Here is a 24572-nt window from a genome sequence, read left to right as displayed (position 1 = left end):
GGGAACTGTTAGCTATTTATTTGAACATTAAAAATTTTCGTTATCTTCTAGAAGGACGTCAATTTACAGTTTTCACAGATAACAAGCCTCTAGTATTTGCTTTAAATTCAAAAACAGAACGCAGTCCAAGACAAACTAGACATATGAAATTCATTGCACAGTTTACCAATGACATTAGGTATATTAAAGGACAGGAAAATGTTGTAGCTGATACATTATCTCGTGCGTTTGAAGTAGAAGCGATTAATAATGCGGACATTAATTTAAAAATTTTACAAAGTGAACAACAACAAGATAGTGAATTAGGCAAACTTACCACAGAGCAAACATTTTTAAATTTAAACTAATAAAAATTCCTGTTTTTAACTTTAATATATGGTGCGAAGTGTCAGGAGAAAATCCTAGACCTTTCATTCCAAACAATTTAAGAAAAATAATATTTGATATATTACATGGGATTTCACATCCTGGTAGTAGAGGAGCTACACGTCGTTTGATAGTTAAGAAATATTTTTGGCCAAAACTGAATAAAGACATCAATACTTGGTTCAAAGAATTTATAAGTTATCGAAAATCGAAAGTACATCATCATACAAAATCTCCAGTTGTCAAAATTCCAATTCCAAAAACTAGATTTGAAGACATTCATTTAGATATTGTCGGACCCTTGCCTGTTTCAAAGGGATATCGTTACATATTAACTATAATTGATAGATTTACACGTTGGCCAGAGGCATTCGCACTAAGAGATATTTCTGCAGTTAGGGTTGTAAATAAATTTTTTAAAGAATATATTTCACGTTTTGGGGTTCCATTAGAAATAACAACAGATCAGGGATCACAGTTTACTTCAAACTTGTTTTCAGAATTAACGAAACTTCTTGGAAGTCATCAAATAACGATTTCTTCCTATCATCCCCAAGCTAATGGAATGATAAAACGTTTCCATAGACAGCTTAAATCTTCAATAATGGCTAGAAATGGGTCGAGGGATTGGCATGAAGAGTTACCAATAGTGCTTATGGGTTTGCGATCGATTTTTAAGGAAGATATTTCGGCAACACCAGCTGAAATGGTTTATGGCCAAAATTTAAGATTACCTGGTGATTTATTTGTTTCAACTACAGAGAATGTAACTTCAGCGGATGTTTTAACTAGTTTGCGTGAACATTTTAAAAATTTAAATCAAATTATATGTAAATGCATACATGTATGTTACTCGCACAAACACATACATATATGATATCACAATATACACGAAGAATTGCATGCAAATCAAAAATCCCATACATACCTTTCGAGATGACATTGACGTGCGAGCCTGGCGCTATTATAGCCGTTTGTATAAACCACGGAAGACCTAAGCACACTAGGATATCAAAGACATTCGAACCGATCGCATTCGATACGGCCATATCACCGAAACCTTCTTTAATAACCGCTATTGAGCTTAGGGCATCGGGCACAGATACACCAGCAGCAACAAATGTCAATCCCATAACTGTATCCGGTATAGCTAATGTTGAACCAATTACCGTTATCATCCAAACCATAAAATATGAGTAAAATGATATCCATATCATCGATAATAAAAATGTGAATGGATACCAATTACGGTAACGCTCCGTACGACAATCAGGCATTGTTTTCTGGCATAAATAATGTATGGGATAGACGACATACCATGCGATCAGTGTTGGAAGTCCGCCTGTCATGGGACGATCTAATGGATTGGGGCGTTGCTCTTTTGATTTATCAGTTGATTTATAATACCCACTACCACCTGATTGTTGTGGTTTACCTACAACCGGTTTGCTACCATCACCATTTGTGGTGGATTGTGTAACGACAGCATCCGCTTGATCGGGATTATAAGCCATATTATCTTTACCTAGTCCAGGACCTGAATGTATGAATGAATGTGTACCCCAATCATCGTCACCTGGTGGTTGGCCGTATCTAACACTGACTCCCATTGGATTTGTCGATGATTCTTCACCCCAAGCAGCATTGGGATCCCAACTTGTATTCGGATCGCCGTAATTTTGATATTCACTTCCTGGTTGTTGTAATTGTTGTGATCCAGATGCTCCATCTTGTGTGAGACTTGTTTGTTGTTGTTGTTGTGCACCTTGTGTATACGAGCTGTCGGGCATATTTTTATATGTCACTAACGATGATTGCTCCTCTTTGGAAGGCAATTTGAATGGTAAATTTAATGAGAGCGCCCAACGTTCCAATTCCGTGTTGAAACGTAACGCGACACAATAGCCAACATAACACAGTAACATAAACACAGCTTCGTACTGTCAAGTAGAGAGAAAAGGAAAGTGAGTTTACAAAAACAATGCAAGAGTTTTTAAGGGAATAAAGTAATGGGATACAAATAGCGGTGCGTATTTTCAAAAACAACATTTCATTTTAATTTTTATACTTACACAAGATATAACATCATTACAAATAATCAGCAACATCACCAATATAGAAAGACTATAGAAGAAACAGTCACGCACCAATGGCCACCAATTCAATTGACATACAGTGCCAGAGCACAAAGCACAAACCGATATCACAAACATAATGTTAAATACTGCTGAGCCGATCACACCACTAATTCCAATGTCATCCTTGGCAAAGAATACGCCAATCACTACAGTAGCCAATTCGGGCGCTGAGCTACCAGCGGCCATGAAAGTAGCACCAGCCACATCCGGAGCTAACTTGAGCTCTGTAACAGAATTTAAAAAGTACAATATAATTTAATATTTTAATCGCAGGTGTAAGTTTTTAAAAGTGTTTTTTTATCATGAACTAATCAGAATAATCATGATTATTGGAAATTGAAATAATCGCAGCTACCCAATAACTTAAAACAATCAAGAAAAATTATCACTTGATTGAAATTATTCCTTTCCATTATTTTATTGGTATGAATAACAAACAGAATTCTTTTCATTTATTCGATTAACTTAATACAAATATTACAATGCTAGAAAACTGCAGCAAAGAAGTTTGATTGAATGCTCAAATAAATAAATATTTCATCAAATCTGCTAACAAAATTTTAAATATCCTCAGTCAAACTTGTTATTGAAAAGTTATAACAAACCAAATTTTGATAAATTAATTGGTTTAATAATTTGGGAAAAATTTAAATAACGTTACATCAGGACGGACAAGGCGACAGCTGTTTCGATTATACCTTGTAAATCTATTCAAAGCCTTTTCTCCCGGGAGTGGGATTTGAACCCGCACTCCTATTGGGATAAAGTTTACAACAACTAAGGCAAGACGTGGTTGAATGCGTTTGTAACACTTCAACCATCGTAGGAGTGCGGGTTCAAATCCCACTCCCGGGAGAAAAGGCTTTGAAGAGATTTACAAGGCATAATCGAAACAGCTGTCGCCTTGTCCGTCCTGATGTCACGTTATTTAAATTTTTCCCAAATTATTAAATAAATTATAAAATTAAAAATTGCTTCAAATAAATGTTTTCATACATTTAAAGCAATACGGGCAATCCCCACTTAACTTTTACAAATAAATTAATTGGTTAAAATCAATTGAAAAGGTTAGGCAGTGACATTAGGGTATTCAATGGATCTAAAAAAACAAAAAAAAAACATAATTTATAATCATTATGATTTGTAATCATTACAGAAGAAGTTTCTAAAGTCCAGTTCTCGAGATCATAGAAGATTCTAAGTGGTTTAAATAATTAAGTGGTCGTGTTAATGATACTATTGAAAAAAGTGAACCAGATTTTCTAAGATATAGCCTCGCCCCTTCTTCACTATCTGTCCTATTCTCTTTTGCTCTATCTTCCATTTTCATACCCAGCTGTACTTGTACACAGGCTAATATAAGTTGGATAACAGTTGGTTGTACAGGTATAAAGGAATGGAGATAGATATGGGCTTCCATATATCAAAATCTTCAGTACCGAAAAAAATTTGATTGCCATGCCGTCCGTTCGTCCGTCCCTCTGTCCGTTAACACGATAACTAAAGTATTGAGATAACTTCACCAAATTTGGTACACGAGCTTATCTGGACCCAAAATAGATTGGTATTGAAAATGAGCGAAATCGGATGATAACCACGCCCACGTTTTATATATATAAAATTTTGGAAAACACAAAAAGACTGATTATTTGGTAAATAATACACCTAGAATGTTGAAATTTGACGTGTGGACTGATATTGAGACTCTTGACAAAAATTTGAAAAAAAAAAAATATTTTAAATGGCGTGGCACTGCCCACTTGTGATAAAATCAATTTTACAAATATTATTAATCATATATCAAAAATTGTTAAACCTATCGTAACAAAATTCGGCAAAGAGGTTGCCTTTACGAATGCTTTGAACGAATAAAATAAGCTATATCTTTGCAAAAAAGAGCTTTATATCAATGATATTTCATTTCCCAAGTTATTTAAAACAAGTAAGGAAGGCTAAGTTCGGGTGTAACCGAACATTACATACTCAGTTGAGAGCTATGGTGACAACATAAGGGAAAATAACCATGTAGGAAAATGAACCGAGGGTAACCCTGGAATGTGTTTGTATGACATGTGATCAAATGAAAGGTTATAAAGAGTATTTTAAAAGGGCGTGGGCTTAGTTCTATAGGTGGACGCCTTTTCCAGATATCGCCATATAGGTGGACCAGAGGTGACCCTAGAATTTGTTTGTACGATATGGGTATCAAATGAAAGGGGTTAATGAGTATTTTAAAAGGGAGTGGGCCTTAGTTCTATAGGTGGACGCCTTTTCAAGATATCGCCATAAAGATGGACCAAGGGTGACTCTAGAATGCGCTTGTGCGATATGGGTATCAAATTAAAGGTATTAATGAGGGTTTCAAAAGGGAGTGGTGGTAGTTGTATAGGTGGTCGCCTTTCGAGATATCGCCATAAAGGTGGAGCAGGGGTGACCCTAGAATGCGTTTGTACAATATGGGTATCAATCGAAAGGTGTTAATGAGTGTTTTAAAAGGGAGTGGGCCTTAGTTCTATGGGTGGACGCCTTTTCGAGATATCGCCATAAAGGTGGACCAGGGGTGACTCTAGACTTTGTTTGTACGATATCGGTATCAAATGAAAGGTGTTAATGAGTCTTTTTAAAAGGGAGTGGGCCTTAGTTCTATAGGTGTTCGCCTTTTCGAGATATGGCCATAAAGGTGGACCAGGGGTAATTCTAGAATATGTTTTGGCGATATGGGTATCAAATGAAAGGTGTTAATGAGTATTTTATAAGGGCGTTGGGCTTAGTTCTATAGGCGGACGCCTTTTCGAGATATCGCCATAAAGGTGGACCAGGGGTGACTCTAGAATGTGCTTGTGCGATATGGGTATCAAATTAAAGGTATTAATGAGGGTTTTAAAAGGAAGTGGTGGTAGTTGTATATGTGAAGGCGTTTTCCAAATATCGACCAAAATGTGAACCAGGGTGACCCAGAACATGATCTGTCGGATACCGCTAATTTATTTATTAAATATGTAATACCACGAACAGTATTCCTGTCAAGATTTCAAGGGTTTTTTATTTCGCCCTGCAGAACTTTTTCATTTTCTTCTACTTAATATGGTAGGTGTCACACTCATTTTATAAAGTTTTTTTCTAAATTTATATTTTACGTCAATAAACCAATCCAATTACCATGTTTCATCCCTTTTTTCGTATTTGGTACAGAATTATGGCATTTTTTTCAATTTTCGTAATTTTCGATATCGAAAAAGTGGGCGTGGTCATATTCAGATTTCGGCCATTTTTTATACCAATACAAAGTGAGTACAGATAAGTACGTGAACTGAGTTTAGTAACGATCTATCGATTTTTGTTCAAGTTATCGTGTTAACGGCCGAGCGGAAGGACAGACGGTCGACTGTGTATAAAAACTGGGCGTGGCTTCAACCAATTTCGCTCTTTTTCACAGAAATAAGTTATCGTCCTAGAATCTAAGCCCTTACCAAATTTCACAAGGATTGGTAAATTTTTGTCCGACTTATGGCATTAAAATTATCCTAGACAAATTAAATGAAAAAGGGCGGAGCCACGCCCATTTTGAAATTTTCTTTTATTTTTGCATTTTGCTGCATTATATAATTACTGGAGTTAAATCTTGACATAATTTACTTATATACTGTAAAGATATTAAATTTTTTGTTAAAATTTGACTTAAAAAAAATTTTTTTTTTAAAGTGGGCGTGGTCGTACTCTGATTTTGCTAATTTTTATTAGGCATACATATATTAATAGGAGTAACGTTCCTGCCAAATTTTATCATGATATCTCCGACGACTGCGAAATTACAGCTTGCAAAACTTTTAAATTACGTTTTTTAAAACTAGGCGGTGCCACGCCCATTATCAAAAATTTTACAAATTTTTTATTCTGCGTCACAAGTTCAACTCATCTACCAAGTTTCATCGCTTTATCCGTCTTTGGTAATGAATTATCGCACTTTTTCGGGTTTTCGAATTTTTCGATATCGAAAAAGTGGGCGTGGTTATAGTCCGATATCGTTCTTTTTAAATAGCGATCTGAGATGAGTGCTCAGGAACCTACATACCAAATTTCACCAGGATACCTCAAAATTTACTCAAGTTATCGTATTAACGGACAGACGGACGGACGGACGGACGGACATGGCTCAATCAAATTTTTTTTCGATGCTGATGATTTTGATATATGGAAGTCTATATCTCTCTCGATTCCTTTATACCTGTACAACCAACCGTTATCCAATCAAAGTTAATATACTCTGTGAGCTCTGCTCAACTGAGTATAACAATAATTAGGAAAAACTTCAAATTTTAAAAAATGGGCGTGGCACCGCCCCTTTTATGGTTTCAAGCGCCGGGCTGTAAAGTGTCGAAGATTATGTGTAGGTCTTACAACCTTAGACTAACAAAGTTGCTTCTATAAATAAAAAGAGAGGACTGTAGACTCATGAAGGGTATTCTGACTGGACACTGCCTTCTGGCTTCACGTGCCTTTAAATTAGGCTTGGTCAGTGATAGCAGATGTAGGAATTGCGGGTTGGAGGAGGAAACGATCGAGCACGTTCTGTACTCGTGCCCTGCACTTGCCAGGCTAAGAATCCAGTTATTAGGAGTGATACAGCTGTCAGATCTAGAAGCAGCAAGTGGCTTGAGTCTTAGGAAGCTTCTAGTTTTTGCCAAGAGGACGGAGTTATTTTAAACCATAGGTCCTTGTTTTTGATAGGGTTTTTCAGTTTGGTCGTTAAAACAAATTTCTGGTAACACTACGGACTCAATCAGTCTATGTGAAGTCCTCATAGACCGGCCAGTTCAACCTAACCTAACCTAAATAGATAATTGACCCATTGTCCTGCTCGATAATATACCTCGCTGCGGTTTTTTTACTCGAGATGTTGCTCATCTCAGATCGCTATTTAAAATGAACGAAATCAGACCACAACCACGCCCACTTTTTCGCTATCGAAAATTTCGAAAAACAGAAAAAGTGTGATAATTCATTACCAAAGACGGATAAAGCGATGAAACTTGGTAGGTGCATTGACCTTATGACGCAAAATAGAAAATTAGTAAAATTTTGAACAATGGGCGTGGCATCGCCCACTTTTAAAAGAAGGTAATTTAAACGTTTTGTAAGCTGTAATTTCGCAGTCGTTGAAGATATCATGATGAAATTTGGCAGACACGTTACACCTATTACTATATGTGTGCAAAATAATAATTAGCAAAATCGGATGACGAACACGCCCACTTTAAAAAAAAAATGTTTTTAAAGTCAAATTTTAACAAAAAATTTAATATCTTTACAGTATATAAGTAAATTATGTCAACATTCAACTCCAGTAATGATATGGTGCAACAAAATACAAAAATAAAAGAAAATTTCAAAATGGGCGTGGCTCCGTCCTTTTTTATTTAATTTCTCTAGGATACTTTTAATGCCATAAGTCGAACAAACATTTACCAATCCTTGTGAAATTTGGTAGGGGTATAGATTCTATGACGGTAACTGTTTTCTGTGAAAATGGGTGAAACCGGTTGAAGCCGCGTCCAGTTTTTATACACAGTCGACCGTCTGTCCTTCCGCTCGGCCGTTAACACGATAACTTGAACAAAAATCGATAGATCTTTACTAAACTTAGTTCTCGTACTTATCTGAACTCACTTTATCTTGGTATAAAAAATGGCCGAAATCCGACTATGGCCACGCCCACTTTTTCGATATCGAAAATTACGAAAAATTAAAAAATTGCCATAATTCTGTACCAAGTATGAAAAAAGAGATGAAACATGGTAATTGTATTGGTTTATTGACGCAATATATAACTTTAGAAAAAACTTTGTAAAATGGGTGTGACACCTACCATAGTAAGTAGAAGAAAATGAAAAAGTACTGCAGGGCGAAATCAAAAGCCCTTGGAATCTTGGCAGGAATACTGTTCGTGGTATGACATATTTAAATAAATTAGCGGTACCCGACAGATGATGTTCTAGGTCACCCTGGTCCACATTTTGGTCGATATCTCGAAAACGCCTTCGCATATACAACTAAGGGCCACTCGCTTTTAAACCCCTCATTAATACCTTTAATTTGATACCCATATCGTACAACACACATTCTAGAGTCACCCCTGGTCCACCCTTATTGCGATATCTCGAAAAGGCGTTCACCTATAGAACTAAGGCCCACTACGTTTTGGCCCACTACGTTTTAAATAATCATTAGCACCTTTCATTTGGTACCCATATCGTACAACACACATTCTAGAGTCACCCCTGGTCCACCTTTATGGCGATATCCTGAAATTGCGTCCACCTATAGAACTATGGCGCACTCCGTTTAAAATACTCTTTAGTACCTTCCATTTGAAACCCATGTCATACAAACACATTCCAGGGTTACCCTATGTTCATTTTGCTAAATGGTGATTTTCCCTTATTTTTTATCCAAAGCTCTCAGCTGAGTATGTAATGTTCGGTTACACCCGAACTTAGTCTTCATTACTTGTTTTTATCTTAATTTTCTACTTACACTTTCCTTCTTTTCCTTCACCCTTCTTTCTCTTTCTTCATGTCTATAATTCCCACACCTATCAAGTGGCGTAGTGAGGAGGGGACTTACACGACTAAATAAGTTTAGTTTTATATTTGGACTTCTCTTAGACGTTGGAAATTTGTTAAACTAGATATAATAATAATAATAACGACTTATATAATACAGATTTCGATGGAATAGAACTTTTTATCGAAATATGTGTCTGCAAAATATTACTTCGCAGTAGAAAAGAAATTAAACCTAGAGCTGCGTTAGAATTACTACTTTTATAATCTCGTATGGAGAAGATGTTTTTCCAAACTTGCGAGTGGCACTTCAAATACTATTGACTATCTCAGTATCAATTTCTAGTTGTAAACGTTTATTCATCAAATTAATTAATTTTGACATATTTACGACCAACGATGGGGCAAGGTCGTCTAAGTGACCTAACATTATTAAGTGTGAAAAAAGAAAAATTTGAAATGATAAATTTTTATGATATCACTGATATATTTGCTTCCTCAAAGGCAAGCAAAATTTGCACATATATATTAGTTTTACTAATGTATTATTATCATATTATTATTAAGTATGTATTTGACTCTATTTACAGATCTTTACAGATTTAGATATCTTCAGCCCATGATAAAAATGTAGGAAGGTAAAACCATTCTCTTTTCTCGGCGGCTATAATGGTTTTTTGATTTTAAAAAAATTTTAAAATCTCTCTCAAAAACTTTGTGAAATGCCAAACCAAAGGTTACAAACAAAAAGTTTAGCATATTTGACTTTTGCAAATGCCCGATAAAAAATAAATATAAAATAGATCGAATAGATTACTTCCATCATTAGAGATGTTGCAAGTGTTCGCAGCTGGACGATTCACCTAGTCCAACTGGGGAATATTAATTGGTGGAGGTTGAATTTTTCCGACACCCTTTTCTCCCACTTTGGCGTTAAGTGGGACATCCCGATTTTGTTTTTAAGATATGCAGAGAGCAGCGCACATATACATTTTCCTGTTTATCATCGACTGAACTAGGCGGCGTAGTCTTTTTCCCGTCCGTCCATGTATTGTTCTTATTTTTGTTGTACAAATCCCTCACCTGGGTTAATAGGAGGTCCAAGGAATCGAGCAGTTTCAATATGGTTTTACCAAAAAGAAGTTACTATTACAGACTTTTGTTCCACATTACAGACGAATACATGATTTGTGCTATACACCAGGCTGGGGCCATACGTAGAGATGGAATTTGGGGCAGAGTAACGCGCATATCCTTCCGAAGTATGCATTCTTCTTCGGCGATGTCTGCAAAGGCGGGAACCTGACTTTGAAGGAAATCACAGACTCTGCGTTCGTGTTGTTTTGGATCATACTACACCAGATCTCGCCATAGGGCTTATGCAGAAGTCTTCTTATCTACCTTGGAGGCCCAACTACATCAATCAATTGTCTTTTTGGATGCCTCGGTGCTGAGACGTCTTAAGAAGATATTCCGTGACAGTCCTAAGTGGGAAATTTGGCAGCCCTGCAACTTTCTCCGTTGCAGCGATGTGAGGATTTTGATGCACCTTTGCGCATTGTACGCAATTTCAGATGCATTTGTATTGAAGCAGAGACTAAGTTCGAACGTCACAACCAAAAGTTGTTGGGGTCCCACAGTAGTAACTTTCTGCCATCAAAGTGGCTGTCCAGTTGTCGTGTTATGAGTAAGGTCCACGTCGGGAACAATATGGCCGTATGTACATTAAGTCAGTGCCAAGTCCTGTGATGTGAAAAATTTGAAGAGACAAGGGATATAAATGTTTATTTTGCTGCATAGTTTTCTTTTGTTGATTCCAGTCTGCATTCACAGAGCCATGAAGCTGTCGGATAAAAATTAAGTTGCTCTTCTAAGCCTTTCAACCCGTCGGGGAATGAATCTCCCTCCGTTATTTTCCTTCAGCAACGAGGGCAATGTTTCCTATATTTCAAGATGAGGGTGTCAGAGTTATGATGTCCTTCCCACCGTTATGATGGCTTTCTCACCAAAATGATTACACTACAACGATTAAAAATTCTTAGGTTCTCATAAAAAAGTTTGAGCTTAACGTAAAATTATTTAAAAAATATTTAACGACTTCATCGGTTTATTAATTTTTGAATATATAAAATTATATTGTTTTGGTAATATAGAGGCAAGGGGAGGGGCGCAAGAAAGCCACACTACGCCACTGCACCTATCTGTTATTGTATTTTTTCGAAAGGAAGCAATACGCACAATAAACCAGACTTTTTAGAATAGGTTGGTCCCTGGTCAACATGCCGGAAGGAAAGTTTTTTAATGGTATATATATTTTGTTGAAGAGAGCCCCTGTACTAAATTTTCCAGCGAGTCGCACCATAGATACGATTTTTTCAAATAGGTCGGTCACTCGACCACTTCCCGAAATGAAAAGTTTTTCGAATAATTACGTGTCGATGCACCAAATTTCAAGCAAATTGCAACATAAATAAAACTTTTGGGAATAAGTTTTTCGCGTGGTCCATAGCCACAAAGAAAGGATCCCAAATATTTAGCTTGTCCAAGAGAAACTCGTGTACCAAATTTCAAGCGGATCTCATCACAAATACGATTTACCGTATATACGATTTTTTTAGAGTAGATCAGCCACTGGTCCACTTCCCGGAATGAAAAAATTCTCAAATATAATTTAATCAAAGGGTTACCTCTGAATCGAATTTCAAGCAAATCGCAATTTGATTTTTTTGACGAAATCGCTTCTGGTTCTCTTCCCAAAAAAAAACGCTTCTCAAATGCTAAGCTAGCCAAGGAAATACCTCTGTACCGAATTTCGAGGAAATCATACCATAAATTCTTTTATTTAAAATATGTCGTCCATGGTTTACTTCCCGGAAAGATCAGAAAAAACGGGTCGTATACTAAAGCATCCTCATACCCCCCTGAGTACACACACAAATAAACATTAATCGAAATCAGTCCAGTCATTTAGGATGAGTTTAGTATTCACGAAATATGATAAAGCTATACGTTTTGAAATCAAAATGTTTTATTGTAAAAGATTTCAAATATTTTTCAGTAATCAGTGATCTAAAAAATATAAATATAAACGATAATCATAATAATCAATCAAGATTTAACAGTTCTCTGTAATATTAAATTAATAAATTACAAATTATGGTGATCTAAGGAGATTTCAAATAAATACAGATTCCAACGACATATAGGTTAAGTTAGGTTGAACTGGCCGGTCCATGAGGACCTCACATAGACTGATTGAGTCCGTAGTGTTACCAGAAGTTTGTTTTAACGACCAAACTGAAAAACCCTATCAAGAACCAGGACCTATGTTATAAAATAACTCCGTCCTCTTGGCGAATACCAGAAGCTTTCTACGACTTAAGCCACTTACTGCTGTATCACTCCTAATAGCTGGAGTCTTAGCCTGTCAAGTGCAGGGCTTGAGCACAGAACGTGCCGGTGCTTTTATTCGACTAGTCGAGTATGTTGAATAATCAATTGTTTAAAAAGCCAATTACTTGATTAATTAAAACTTCATTTTACTAATTATTAAATATATGATTTTTATACAGTTGGCAGCTAAAAAAAAAGCTAAAAAAAATAATAATATGTATATATACATGTTCAACAAATGATAGCCGACCGCGAGTAGGAAAAGTATGAAAGGTGTGAGACACTTGATTAATTACTTTATTTAAACTGCGATTATTCAAAAAGCTGACCACTTAACTTATTTGCTCTTTCATTAATTATTAAGCCGATTACTCGAGGAAACATCAATTATGATTATTCGTACAATAGAATAATCGATAAATTGAGTCATTTCAAATGTATTAAATCAAATCTAAGAGTCATTAATTAATCGCATAGCAATAGTTTTTAAACAATTATTATAAAAATAGTTGATTGATGTATGGTTACAGTATAGAAATTCGAACCTCAAGTGATCATAAATATAATAAATAATTATACTTAATTAAATAAATGATAATATACTTAAAATTAAATAATTAAACAAAATTTAATCAATTGTTTTATAAAAATAAGAAAACTAAGCTAAAAACAAGTAAGGAAGGTTAAGTTCGGGTGTAACTGAACATTACATACTCAGTTGAGAGCTATGGTGACAACATAAGGGAAAATAACCATGGAGGAAAATGAACCGAGGGTAACCCTGGAATGTGTTTGTATGACATGGGTTTCAAATGATAGGCATTGAAGAGTATTTTATGAGGGAGTGGGCCATATTTCTATAGGTGGACGCCATTTCGAGATATCGCCATAAAGGTGGAGCAGGGTTGACTCTAGAATTTGTTTGTACAATATGGATATTAAATTAAAGGTATTAATGAGGGTTTCAAAGGGGGGTGGTGGTAGTTGTATATGTGAAGGCGTTTTCCAGATATCGACCAAAATGTGGACCAGGGTGACCCAGACCATCATCTGTTGGATACCGCTAATTTATTTATATATGTAACACCACGAACAGTATTCCTGCCCCGATTTCAAGGGGTTTTTATTTCGCCCTGCAGAACTTTTTCATTTTCTTCTACTTAATATGGTAGGTGTCACACCCATTTTACAAAGTTTTTTTCTAAAGTTATATTTTGCGTCAATAAACCAATCCAATTACCATGTTTCATCTCTTTTTTCATACTTGGTACAGAATTATGGCAATTTTTTAATTTTTCGTAATTTTCGATATCGAAAAAGTGGGCGTGGTCATAGTCAGATTTCGGCCATTTTTTATACCAGTACAAAGTAAGTTCAGATACATAAGTACGTGAAGTGAGTTTAGTAAAGATATATCGATTTTTGCTCAAGTTATCGTGTTAACGGCCATGCGGAAGGACAGACGGACGACTGTGTATAAAAACTGGGCGTGACATCAACCGATTTCGCCCATTTTCACAGAAAACAGTTAACGCCATAAAATCTATGCCCCTACCAAATTTCAAAAGGATTGGTTAATTTTTGTTCGACTTATGGCGTTAAAAGTAGCCTAGACAAATTAAATGAAAAAGCGCGGAGCCACGCCCATTTTGAAATTTTCTTTTATTTTTGTATTTTGCTGCACCATATCATTACTGGAGTTGAATGTTGACATAATTTACTTATATACTCTAAAGATATTAACTTTTTTTTTAAATTTGACTTTAAAAATTTTAAAGTGGGCGTGGTCGTTCTCCGATTTTGCTAATTTTTATTAAGCATACATATAGTAATAGGAGTAACGTTCCTGCCAAATTTCATCAAGATATCCTCAACGACTGCCAAATTACAGCTTGCAGAAGTTTTAAATTACCTTCTTTTAAAAGTGGGCGGTGCCACGCCCATTGTCCAAAATTTTACTAATTTTCAATTCTGCGTCATAAGTTCAACTTACCTACCAAGCTTCATCACTTTATCCGTCTTTGGTAATGAATTATCGCATTTTTTCGGTTTTTCGAAATTACGATATCGAAAAAGTGGGCGTGGTTATAGTCCAATATCGTTCATTTTAAATAGCGATCTGAGATGAGTGCTCAGGAACCTACATACCAAATTTCATCAAGATACCTCAAAATTTACTCAAGTTATCGTGTTAACAGACGGACGGACATGGCTCAATCAAATTTTTTTTCGATCCTGATGATTTTGATATATGGAAGTCTATATCTATTTCGATTCCTTTATACCTGTACAACCAACCGTTATCCAATCAAAGTTAATATACTCTGTTCAACTGAGTATAATAAAAAATGTATTTAACAATGATTATGATTTTGAGTTAATATCTAACACATTTAAATTAAAATTGAAGGTTTTGCATGCATTGAGTTGATCATAAAACAATTCATGTACTCACCCTCACACAATCGATCCAAACTGGCTACAAAGTATTCATCACAAACAATCGCTAAACCGAAGAACGTATACACAGCGACGATAACATGAATGATGAGCCCGCCATGCTGACGTGCCCATTTACCCATTAATGGCTGTGGAAATTGTTCAATCGCTGGTGGAGTACAATTTCTCTTAGGTCGCCAAGTGGGAACAGCGCTTTTAGTCTTCGCATGTGTAGCTGTTGTAGATTGAATTGTGCTCTGGAAGGTCAGTTTGAAAAAATTAGATCATATTTTTTAAATAGCATGCGAACAAAACTACTTTACCTCGGTAGTAGAAGATGACGGAAGTGTGCTATCCATTTGATCAGTTTCTCCATCTGCAGAACCCTCTTTATCAACTGTTTCACCCAATACAGCACCTTCTTCTCCTCCATTCTGCAAACTTTCAGGTTTTGAAAGACCCTCCTGCTTAGCATCATTTTTGGCCGAATATACTGTAACGCAGTAATAGATGAGGAACAGTAACCCCATATTCCACATACGAGCACGTCGACTTCTTCTTCGAACAATCTAAAAAAATTTATAAAAATTATTTAATTTAACCGTAGCTCCACGGATTGTGATAAGCAGCCAGTGTGTGATATGTCAATAAAATGATATATCCTTAGCAGTGTGGACAAAAATTCAAATCTCAAGAGGCGAACGAGAACCTGGCCGCCGAAGAGTTGCCGGACATGTAGGAAACAACCCTCACTATTGAAACTCAATAAAAAGCACTCGTCGGGCGAACACTCTCAAACAAAAAAACATGCCGTGGAAATCTGCTGTGCCGTAAATTTTTGTCATATTTTTAGGGCACTATGAGTATTACGAGTTGGGAAGAGTAACTCCCAATGCTAAAAAGTAGGTTTAACGTAAGTATTATAAGCCGTGACAATGCAGCCGCTAGTAGAGGGACATTTTTATATCTTATAAATAAAACATGGCCTTCACATCCCTCAGGGGACAACTTCGTAAAATTAAGTTCGAAAATACCATCTTTCAGCCTGAGTCATGCATTAGAGGATTGAAATAGAGAAGGACTTCAAAGAGGTTTACTTTCGAGGCGAATCAACATCAATTCGAACAGCCAAACAGTCTTGCGAGCCCTTCAGCCGTTAAAGTCGCTTAAGATCTGGAAGGTGTTGTAGGGAGGGCTTTTATCGAATTACATCTTTCGCAACCTAATTGCCGATCTCGGCTGAGATAGTAGGGATTGAAAGGATTGATAAGTGCAAAACAAAGCTTTATAGAATTACATTTTCCGCAACCTGATTGCTGACCTCACCTACCCGAGGGGAACCCTCTTACAAATATGAATTATCATACATATATTTAGCAAGCAAGGCTCTGGGAAAGGCGGGATGTCCTAGAAGTTTGAATGTGGTCATATTAAATCGTTCTCGCAATGGTCGGGCTAGTAACCGGATATATATCCGGCAAGGGACTATCAACATCCATCACACTGCCCAAAAACTTCGGGCGTTCGCGGACAATGTGGTGATCCTGATTTCGGGTTTCTGCTTTCTTGCTTGGAAAGAAAGTTGGCAAAACTTAGTAGGAGGGTACATGAGAGTGTCCTTAAGTTAAATACGAAGTAATTCTGGCTTGTTACTACTTTTAAAATACCAGTAATTAACCCTATCAAACTGTACCAAGTATCTGGGACTACCAACCGATTCTAAACTTATCTGGAAACTGTTCATCGCGGAGCAGAGACATAAAGCCCTACGCTTCCAAAACGATGTTCGGTATGAAATGCGATCTCAGACCGAAGATGGTGCTATGAATGTATGAGATAATTGTTCCACCAGTGTTGTCATATAATTGTTCCACCAGTGCTGTCATATGGCTTCATAGTATCGTATAATGCTCTTCTTAACTAGCATTTTACAAGCCTACCAAGAAAAAGCTAAGACATACAAGCGACAGTAAAAAGGTCAGCTGCGTCATATGCTAGCTCAAAGCGAGTAGAAGCATGCAAGCAACTATTAGCAGTTTTAACCGACACTCTAGATATATCCACCGTCTAGATTCCGTAAGATAGAGGGATCAAAAGAAATGAGATTGCTGATGCACCGGCTAAGCAGAAGAAAATAATCAACGTCGAAGTGCATATACTTTGTCGTATTCAAGGGGAAAATTCGAAATTTGTACGTGAACAAAATTCAGAAGAAGTGGAAAAGAGGTATCTTAAGCTTTCTCTTAAGATTTCTCTTTACGGCACAGCAGCCCAACCTTTTCAGCCCAATCAAAAAACGAGATCGTACTAAATTGCACAATATTTAATGCTGATTTAATACGGGTTAACTAAATTTATTACACTTGTTATTTAAAAAATATCGAGGGTTGAGCTAGCTTAAAGTTAAACCGAGCTTCTCTTCCAATTTGCGTCGTGTTCCTCTTGATTTTCCCTACAAATTGGCCGGACGGGACCTACATGTTTTATGCCGACGGGTTAATTAAATTATTACATTTTTATTTTAAAAAATATCTAGGGTTAGGCTAGCTTAAACTTAGGGTTATGCTATGTTCAAACAGAAAAATAAATTGAGGCAATATCAATTCAAATTGAGTGGTGTTCATACAACTCAATTTAGCTTACACAATAGTAATTTGATGGCCCGTTGGCTCATCTCTACAGCAACAACATACCTGTGTTCAGAATGTCAAAATGTGCGTGTTGGAATTAGGTGAATGGAATGGAATGAAAACATAAAACTTTGAAATTTTTGTGTGTTGTAAGATAATGTGTTCAATGTTTTGGTTTCATTTTGAGTTTTCCATCCCCTTTCACAATTCCTACTCCAGTGAAATGAAAAAAATAACATCAGCTGATGAGATGAGCCAACCATATAGTTGAGCCATGCGCAGCTGACGTTTAAATCTACTCAATAAACACACTTTACAAGGTTGTATTTACAGTTTGAAACAATTTATTACGCAATTTTTTTTAAATTGGCAATTTGTTATTACAATTTATTGTATGATAAATTGCGTAATAAATTGCCCAAATGGTATAAATTGCCAATATGGCATGTGTTTGTACCTAGTATTAGGCTAGGCCAAACCCATATGCACAATCAAAGAACGAAAACGTATTTAATTACAGCATATTTAATGCTAATTTAATGCGGGTTAGTTAAATTTATTAAACTTGTATTTTAAATAATATCGAGGGTTGGGCAAGCTTAAGTTAAGTGCATTAAATTTAATTAACCCGTATTAAATTAGCATTAAATATTGTGCAATTTAGTACGGTCTCCTTTTTTGATTGGGCTGAAAAGGTTGGGCTAGCTTAAGGGACCTAAAAGAGGAAAAGTAGCATGGGCTGTGCAATATTAAGACCCACCTGGCCAGACGTAACTAACAATGAGACTGTTGAGCACTTTTTGCCTAAATGTTTGGCTCTAGCTATAATACGTTTTAGATCTTTGGAAACCTCTTCTTGGAAAATCTGGATAGGTTATCGGAAATAGGGATTCCAAATTATCTTGATTTTATACACAGCTCGGACTGGTTGTAATATATTCTCAATATAGCATTCAGTAAGTTAAGATGTGTTTAATGGTATCAAACGCGTCGCAGCTTCTTCGGTGACCTGGGACGTAGCCATTATATATATCTACCTACTTTACCGACTGTGAAGGGCATCTCTGTATAAAGAGGCAGACAACCTTCTCAACTCGATTTTTGAGGGCCTCATAAAACATTTGAAATGCCAATATGGGACACTCACATTCCCATTCACGCCAAAATACAGAGTAGCCCCAAGGAATGCGCGGAGACTGGAAATATACATACAATACTGTCTGCTCATGTAATTCCATGCACTTCTATTCCCTTACATATCCTTCAAAAAACTGTATTGTATCGATCCATTTGCCATTCAATATCGATGTTTCATACTCGATACTTTTGTGACGATACTTTTTGCTATCGAGTATTTGTTGTTGTTGTAGCGATAAGGACACTCTCCGAAGACCTTGGGGAGTGTTATCGATGTTGATGGTCCTTTGTCGGATGCAGATCTAGCACTTTCCGGTAACAAGCATCATCACAACCCTTTACGACAGACATACATACAGACATTTTTAGGTACGAATCAACTTTGAGACGATTTGCTATTCTGAACTTAATTAAAGCATACACATTTTGTGGTTAAAAACTGTATAGATAATTGCTTTCTTTTTTTATAATACATAATTATCAAATAGAAATTAAAAACGAAAATAAGTAAAAGTGTCTAAGCTCGGGTGTAACCGAACATTATATACTCAGCGTGAGCTTCAATTTTACATTTCATTTCAGATAAATTACTTTTCTACATAACACGTGGCACCGCCGGTTTAAAAAAAAATTTCTCCCCATTTCCTCTTACAATAAAACTTGATAAGTGAAATATCATTGATTCAAAACTATTTTTTGCTAAGTTATAGCTTATTATTCTAGTCTACGACCCTTTTAAACTTGTTTTATATCTAAGTTGCCGTGGTCTTTAACCAATCCCGTCCATTTTTACTAGAAATATTTTCTGCTATAAGAAAAATATATTGTGGCGAATATTAGCAACACTAAGGGATACTATCATCTCTAAGCCGATGATAAGCAGTGACTTGTATGCACATCAACAAATCAATCATTATGTGTACCCATATGTCCATACAAGCAGCGGAGATTAACGTACAAACACATGAATATATCTGAGATACTCCCAAAAGTATGCAATCATTTGTGCAAGTATCACTCACATATACACGCGCATGGGCTATAAGAGAAGCTATAAAATCGTGCATCTGTAGTTATAGCTGAGTAATTTTATAGCTGATAACTAACTAGTAAGTTCTGGAAATTGAAGCGCCTAGAAATATATCAACGAAGAAACCGCACAGTATAAAAGCAGAAACAGTTGAGACACGGCAATCAGTTTGGTTTAAGCAAGTTATCAGTTGCGAAGTATAAGTCTTATTGTGAAGTACTTTAATAAAGGCCATTTTTGCATTATTCAATATTGGAGTTATTTATTCAACAGTTTAGTCATACGAACGTTAGCAGAAGATTTGGAATAAGCGGAATTGCAGTAAAGTCGTTACAATATGTACACAATTTCATTACGATCCGTTAATTTTTCTTCGAGTTATGGCTCCCGAAACATAGAAAATTGCTTATTCATTAAGGGGGCGGTGCCACACACATTTTCTAAAATTTTAGTGTTTTCCAATTTAATGTTATAATTCAAGTTATAAACTAAAATTCTATTGACACAAAGCTCATTTTTGCAAAGATATATCTTATTTTATTCGTCCGCGACTCTTTTAAAAATCTTTTATATAAAAGTGGGCGTGGTCCTTAACCGATTTCGTTAATTTTTCTTCAAAGCATTCCTAATAGTAAAGGCAATATCTCTGCCGAATTTTGTTACGATAGGTTTAACAATTTTTGATTTATGATTAATAATATTTGTAAAATTGATTTTATCACAAGTGGGCGGTTCCACGCCCATTTTAAAAATTTTTTTCAATATCAGTCCACACGTCAAATTTCAACATTCTAGGTCTATTATTTACTAAATAATCAGGTTTTTTGTGTTTTCCAAAGTGTTATATATTATATAAAAAGTGGGCGTGGTTATCATCCGATTTCGCTCATTTTCAATACCAAACTATTCTGGGTCCAGGTAAGATCGTGTATTAAATTTGGTGAAGATATCTCAATATTTACCCAAGTTATAGTGTTAACGGGCAGACGGACGGACAGAGGGACGGACGGACGGACATGGCTCAATCAAATTTTTTTTCGATACTGATGATTTTAATATATGGAAGTCTATATCTATCTCGATTCCTTTATACCTGTACAACCAACCGTTATCCAATTAAAGTTAATATACTCTTAGTGCTAAGCACGCTGAGTATAATTAATACATTTTGGACACATGCCCTTTCAATAATCAATGATTCAATTGCGACATCCACGAAAGCTTGCTCATCTGGTTATGATAATTTGGAATTTTGTTAAAAACCATAACGAAGTCCATAATCGAATCCTGTGATAGGATAGCAAGGCACCACATTTAATTATTTGAAATAATAAGGTGATCCTTCAACAGTGGCTGGCAGCGCCTCCATGAAAATCTCAGAAAGTATGTTCACTTTAGAGCTTATAAGTATAACCGAGCCTTCAATTTCAATCTGACGTTCGCCTATTTTAAGGTGCAATTATTAGACCGCTCATTTACATTAAAAATTAAGTATTTAAATGTTGAGTATCGAGTCTTTTTGATTCGATACTATCGGGTACCCGATACCTGTAATGAGTACCGTATCGATACTTTGCATGCGATATCGTGTCTCTACTTGTAATAAACAAAAGTTACTGAATAAAAAATAAATTAAACAAACGCCAAACAATCAATCTATATATGTGACCCGTTCTATGAAAAGGTGGCTTATGACTCAAAAAAGAAATTGCGAGAAACAGCTATTAAAGATAAGCAATGCATTTCTTCAGTTTCTTAGTAGTTTTTCTTTGATATCAAATGAAAGCTGTTGATGAGTGCTTTAGTAGAGGGTAATTTTCATACCCCTGGGTGACTAGGGTCTCGAGATATAGGCCAAAACGTGGACCCGGGTACCCCTAGAATGTGTTTATAGAATGTGTATATCAAATGAAAGCTGTTGATGATTGCTTTATTAGAGGGTAATTTTCATACCCCTGGGTGACTAGGGTCTCGAGATATAGGCCAAAACGTGGACCCGGGTACCCCTAGAATGTGTTTATAGAATATGGATATCAAATGAAAGCTGTTGATGAGTCCTTTATTAGAGGGTAATTTTCATACCCCTGGGTGTCTAGGGTCTCGAGATATAGGCCAAAACGTGTATCCAGGTACCTCTAGAATGTGTTTATAGAATATGGATACCAAATGAAAGCTGTTGATGAGTGCTTTAGTAATATATTATCCAGAGACGGACTGGGACTGGGATTAGGACTAGGACTGGGACTGAGACTCGGAGTGGTACTGGGACTGGAATAAAATACATACCACCTTCTGGGACAGGCAATAAGGGATACAGAAGAATGCGAAGAAATTGAGAGAAGAGAAAAGAGAGAAGGAGATTGAGAAAGAGATAGAATGAGACGAAGATGGAGATAGATGAAACGAAAAAGACGAAGGGAGGAGTGAATAAAAGGATTAGGAAAAAGCGAGAAACAGCTATTAAAGATAAGCAATGCATTTCTTCAGTTTCTTAGTAGTTTTTCTTTGATATCAAATGAAAGCTGTTGATGAGTGCTTTAGTAGAGGGTAATTTTCATACCCCTGGGTGACTAGGGTCTCGAGATATAGGCCAAAACGTGGACCCGGGTACCCCTAGAATGTGTTTATAGAATGTGTATATCAAATGAAAGCTGTTGATGGTTGCTTTATTAGAGGGTAATTTTCATACCCCTGGGTGACTAGGGTCTCGAGATATAGGCCAAAACGTGGACCCGGGTACCCCTAGAATGTGTTTATAGAATATGGATATCAAATGAAAGCTTTTGATGAGTCCTTTATTAGAGGGTAATTTTCATACCCCTGGGTGTCTAGGGTCTCGAGATATAGGCCAAAACGTGTATCCAGGTACCTCTAGAATGTGTTTATAGAATATGGATACCAAATGAAAGCTGTTGATGAGTGCTTTAGTAATATATTATCCAGAGACGGACTGGGACTGGGATTAGGACTAGGACTGGGACTGAGACTCGGAGTGGTACTGGGACTGGAATAAAATACATACCACCTTCTGGGACAGGCAATAAGGGATACAGAAGAATGAGAAGAAATTGAGAGAAGAGAAAAGAGAGAAGGAGATTGAGAAAGAGATAGAATGAGACGAAGATGGAGATAGATGAAACGAAAAAGACGAAGGGAGGAGTGAATAAAAGGATTAGGAAAAAGTGAAAGGGGGAGGGTAGAATCAGACGGAAAAAGCTTATTAAAATGTATGCAGATAGGCCAAATTTACGGCGTGTGTGTGTTCGCTATGGAAACGTATTTCCCACACTTCAATCATCACCAAAGTTTGGCTATAAGTTCCTTCGATCAAGACGAAGGCTTTTCATATTTCAGGATTAAGAATTTTAAATTTAAAATTTTTTTTGGCTATGCGAAAGAGCAATCTTAGCTCCCAAAAATGATCATGTTAACAAAATCAACCAGACTTTGTGTTAAGAAATTAATGCCGAATGTAATCGCAGCAATAATTATCAGCGGTAAAAGCATAGGTGATGAAGATGGGCTCATACCACGGATCCCAATGATTCCTGCAGATTTTCCATTCAATTTTAAGCACTTACAGTTTCCTGTACGCCTTGCTTTTTCAATTACAATCAACAAAGCACAAGGACAATCGCTTACTGTTGCAGGATTAAATTTAGAGAGTCCATGATTTTCCCATCGCCAACTATATGTTGCTTGCTCTAGAGTTGGAACGCCAAAAATTTTTTTTTATCTTTGCACTGAAAGAAAAACCAAAAATATTGTGTACCCACTTGCATTACAATAAGATAAATAAAATGTTTTTAACGAAAATTTCAGCAAATATGCGTACATAATTCAATTCAATTGGCGGCCACCGTGGTGTGATGGTAGCGTGCTCCGCCTATCACACCGTATGCCCTGGGTTCAACTCCCGGGCAAAGCAACATCAAAATTTTAGAAATAAGATTTTCAATTAGAAGAAAAAATTTTTCTAAGCGGGGTCGCCCCTCGGCAGTGTCTGGCAAGCGCTCCGATTGTATTTCTGCCATGAAAAGCTCTCAGTGAAAACTCATCTTCCTTGCAGATGCCGTTCGGAGTCGGCATAAAACATGTAGGTCCCGTCCGGCCAATTTGTAGGGAAAAATCAAGAGGAGCACGATGCAAATTGGAAGAGAAGCTCGGCCTTAGATCTCTTCGGAGGTTATCGCGCCTTACATTTATTTATTTTTAATTCAATTCAATTTACAGAACAATAAACTAAATTATCAACAAACAAAACAGAAAAAATAACGCAACATTCATTCGATCTTGGGCGTTATAACGCACGCCGGGTAAAGCTAGTCAATTCTATATTCTGCATTGATTACTGAACTTTGCTTAGATGATTCGAATGTAAAGAAATTTGATACTGCCGCTTGTTCACCGCACAACTTTTACATTTGTTGTTTGTGTTTTTCTTCTATACTTCCACAGATATTTCATTTTAATTTAATTTAATTATGATGCCAGTGAACTTTTAAGTCATAGAACGGAAAAAACTAAAATTTAACGACATGTTGATATTAATATGCGAATCAAACTCATATTGCTTTATACAATTTTTTTGTTATATATGTATGTATATTAGAGAAAAATTATAAAATTTGCACATGACGATGGTTTCTGAGACATGTTTCTGAATTACACTCCTTCATCAGCTAGCTTTTCGGAAGCTGAGCTATCCTTTTATCCATATGAATGTCCCGCTGCACGCTTTGTAATTGATTTTTTAAATATTGCCTTTTTGTTTTTGTTGTTTTATCATGTTGATAACAAAGATACGTGGGATAACAATTTCAAAACGGATATGGACTTTTTTCTCTGATACGGTTCTAATTTTTAAAATTGTTCA

The 24572-nt window shown here is 36.2% G+C and overlaps 1 protein-coding gene across 3 annotated transcripts in view; it reads right to left on the bottom strand.

Annotated features, from left to right (window-relative positions):
* LOC137238013 (probable sodium/potassium/calcium exchanger CG1090) overlaps positions 1 to 24572 on the bottom strand; it is a 77746-nt gene that overhangs the window by 28885 nt on the left and 24289 nt on the right. For all 3 annotated transcript variants that reach the window (XM_067762507.1, XM_067762508.1, XM_067762509.1), the window contains exons 3-6: positions 15223 to 15468; positions 14916 to 15156; positions 2439 to 2728; positions 1295 to 2306 (exon numbers count right to left, since the gene is read on the bottom strand). In XM_067762507.1, coding sequence (XP_067618608.1) covers positions 1295 to 2306; positions 2439 to 2728; positions 14916 to 15156; positions 15223 to 15468 — 1789 coding nt within the window. The remainder of the gene's footprint in view (positions 1 to 1294; positions 2307 to 2438; positions 2729 to 14915; positions 15157 to 15222; positions 15469 to 24572) is intronic.

The sequence above is a fragment of the Eurosta solidaginis genome, chromosome 1 (genome assembly GCF_040869045.1).
Source record: "Eurosta solidaginis isolate ZX-2024a chromosome 1, ASM4086904v1, whole genome shotgun sequence".
Lineage (NCBI taxonomy): Eukaryota > Metazoa > Arthropoda > Insecta > Diptera > Tephritidae > Eurosta > Eurosta solidaginis.
The sequence above is the reverse complement of the archived record's forward strand: the minus strand, read 5'-3'. Positions and strand labels throughout refer to the sequence as shown.